This window comes from Morone saxatilis, unplaced genomic scaffold (genome assembly GCF_004916995.1).
Source record: "Morone saxatilis isolate NCDOM2014 unplaced genomic scaffold, NCSU_SB_2.0 Contig22, whole genome shotgun sequence".
Taxonomy (NCBI): Eukaryota; Metazoa; Chordata; class Actinopteri; family Moronidae; genus Morone; species Morone saxatilis.
This window is the reverse complement of record NW_023339785.1, coordinates 16,794,093-16,796,954: the sequence shown is the minus strand read 5'-3', so window position 1 is coordinate 16,796,954 and position 2,862 is coordinate 16,794,093. Positions and strand designations below refer to the sequence as shown.

Sequence of the window (2,862 nt, the reverse complement as noted above, 5' to 3'; positions counted from 1 at the left end):
TTATAATAAAAATGTTTAAATTTTGTATATTTTCCTCCTGGTCCTTATTTTAAATAGGTCATACAATTTTTCAATAATTATCAATATCGACCGATATGAAACACTTATATCGTGATACAGATTTCAGCCATATCGCCCAGCCCTACCCTGCACCTACAACAATTTTAAGCTGATAGTCGTGTCCTGATAATTATCAACACATCTCTTCAAACAGGCATCTTCCCAGAAACCCTAAATAAAGAAACCCAACCTCGGTGGTAGTGCACTGACCAGCTACAGGCCGACATCCAACCTCATTAGTAAGACACTTGAAAAGATCGTTTTAGTGCAAATAAACTCTTAAGAAAATAAAAGCCTGAAGGAATTTCAATCAGGCTCTTAATCAAAATAATCAGTGACGTCTGAGTAATTCTGAAAAAAAAAAAAAGGTCTCAATTCTTATCCTCTTAGACCTCAGTGCAGGTATTTTCAGATGTGGTCTTACCTGAGTTGCAAGCTGCCATACTATTTAGTTTATAATATAGTTTATATATTATTGTGTTTAAGCAGTCTGTAAAGCATATGTGGCCTCCTAATTTGAGGTAATGTATTCAGCAGTCTTAAAAAGACTACACTATGTTTATCAATGATCTTTCAGTTGGCTTTAATTGCTGTAGAGTTGTAGAATACACTTACTTTCACATGATCCCTGTGGAGATTACATTTATTTACTTGTTTTACACCTTGTGAAATGGTTTTAATCTGCCCTTGTTGTTGTCAGGATTATCTCAGGGAGAGAGCATCATGCAAGCCTGTTAAAGCAGAATTTGGATGTGAATCTGTACATTTATTTTAAGGCGATAAGAGTCGGCACAACAGTAAAATGATTTCCAAGCTGACTTGATTACCGTAAGACAAAAAAAAATAAATCTTTATTGTATTTTCCATCTAATGTATTCCTCATCTTACTATTATTATCAAGTGGGTTTTTGTTATATTCCATCTTATATTACATTAATTAGGTCATTCAATCCCTGATTTTAAGTTCTTTAAGGGTCTTTTGCTCATGTGAAGCACTTGGTGCAAACAATTGCTTTGTTGTAAAGCACTTTGAGCTACGTTTCTTGTATGAAAGGCACTGTACAAATAAAATGTATTATTATTATTATTTAGCATAATAGTTTATCAATAATAGTGTCAAACTCTTTCAAATGAACACCAGTTTTCACTTTATTTGTCGCTGATATAAACGCTGGGAATCGTAAGCAGGACTAATCGTGTGTGGAAGGAAAAGAAAAGCGTCTCATTTGTTGCCTATACAAAATATAGTTCGCTCATTTTACTGACTGATCGCTTTCTTACCTCGTGTCACCCTCTGCCTGGCCCACCGACCGTCCCCACCCCCCACGGCCCCCCTCACGGGAAGTGCGACGCAATTATAAACTGTTATCTGTAGAATCCAACAAATTTCATAACCATAAAAAAAACAAATAACAAGTGAATGAGAAATGAACCGTTAATGTAACCATAATTACCCATGTATCCTTTAAATACCGATCAAATGTCCAGAATGAGACATTCACTGTCTCCAAACACCAGGTCAATAATCTCCCTCTCATTCACTGTAATGGTCCCGCGGATCTCGTCCACATTGACGGCCAGCTTGTGGCCCATCATCTTCTCTTTCTGGTTCAGGGGACGACATCTCACCACCACCTTCACGTTATCATTGGCCTCATGCCTGTCAGGCTTCTCAAGCTTATTGCTCTGAAAAAACACAAATAAAAGAAAACACTGTGACCCACAATCGGGATCCTCATCATCAAATCATGGCAACCAAAAGAAAACAGAGTATGTGGTCCCTGAGACACACTTCCTCCTACAATAGAAAACATTTGATAATATAATTTATTTCAACGAGTTAAAGTCCGTAATCCCAGATTTCAACGAGCTTTATGAGTTGAAAATAACCCTAAGAGGAGACACAACCTGAGGGACAGTGTGTGTTTGTTTTTCTTACTAATCTGTATAAAAGCTCCCCATATTTTACACATCATTTGGCAACTAAACCTCTGTTTCCCCACGCCATTAAAGCCCCTTTGAAGTGAACTGATAACACAGGATGCAAGCTGGTATTTACTGACATAGCCATGGAGATCAGGATAAAGCTGTGTGTCGGTGTGAAGTGACTCAGAAACACGGACAACCACCTGAACGTTATCTGACGTTGTGTCTCCGTTTGCTGGGTTGCTATGCAGGCAGCCGTTGCTAACGGTTAGCTAACGTTAACGGCCGGACAACAGCTGATTTGGAGACGTTGGTGACGACACTGTTAACGGTTCGTGTTAAAGGATCAGTTGTGACCGTTAAAAAGGAGTAGACGAGGTTCCTTGTGTCCTGCAGGAACGGCAAAATGGTGCGGTAACGATGCTAACCGGTTAGCATCACATCAGTGAGGTCGTCAGGAAGGGAGGAACCCCTCCTGCAAACAAAACACACACAAAAAAACACGCAAACGGAGGCGTAGCGACTTACCGGCATAGTGGAAATGCAGAGAGGCGATTATAGTATATGTTTAATGACGATGAAATGCTTGCAGGGCGTTGTTCATTTGACTCTAGGTTATCCGAGGAATTTAAATGCCAGCGCAGTGCCCATATCATCAAAGACTCACAGCAGATAGCTTGTTGTCAGGTCCGAGTCACAGTGCGCATGCGCTGCATGCAGTTATTCACAGAGTGTTAGGGCCAGACTACGAAAAACAAATGTTTTATTTTTTTGCAAATTACGAGAATAAAGTTGTAATGTTACGAGAATAAAGTCGTAATAATACGAGAATAAATTCGTAATATTACGAGACAAGATCTGACGTGAGCAGCTCAA

At 39.3% G+C, this 2,862-nt stretch overlaps 1 protein-coding gene across 2 annotated transcripts in view; it reads right to left on the bottom strand.

The window, feature by feature from the left end:
• Positions 1–2,679, bottom strand: part of kif3a (kinesin family member 3A) — a gene marked incomplete in the record, with an annotated part of 14,307 nt that extends 11,628 nt beyond the window's left edge. For both annotated transcript variants that reach the window (XM_035668912.1, XM_035668913.1), the window contains 1 exon segment: positions 2,515–2,679. In XM_035668912.1, coding sequence (XP_035524805.1) covers positions 2,515–2,520 — 6 coding nt within the window.
• Positions 2,680–2,862: the final 183 nt, after the last annotated feature.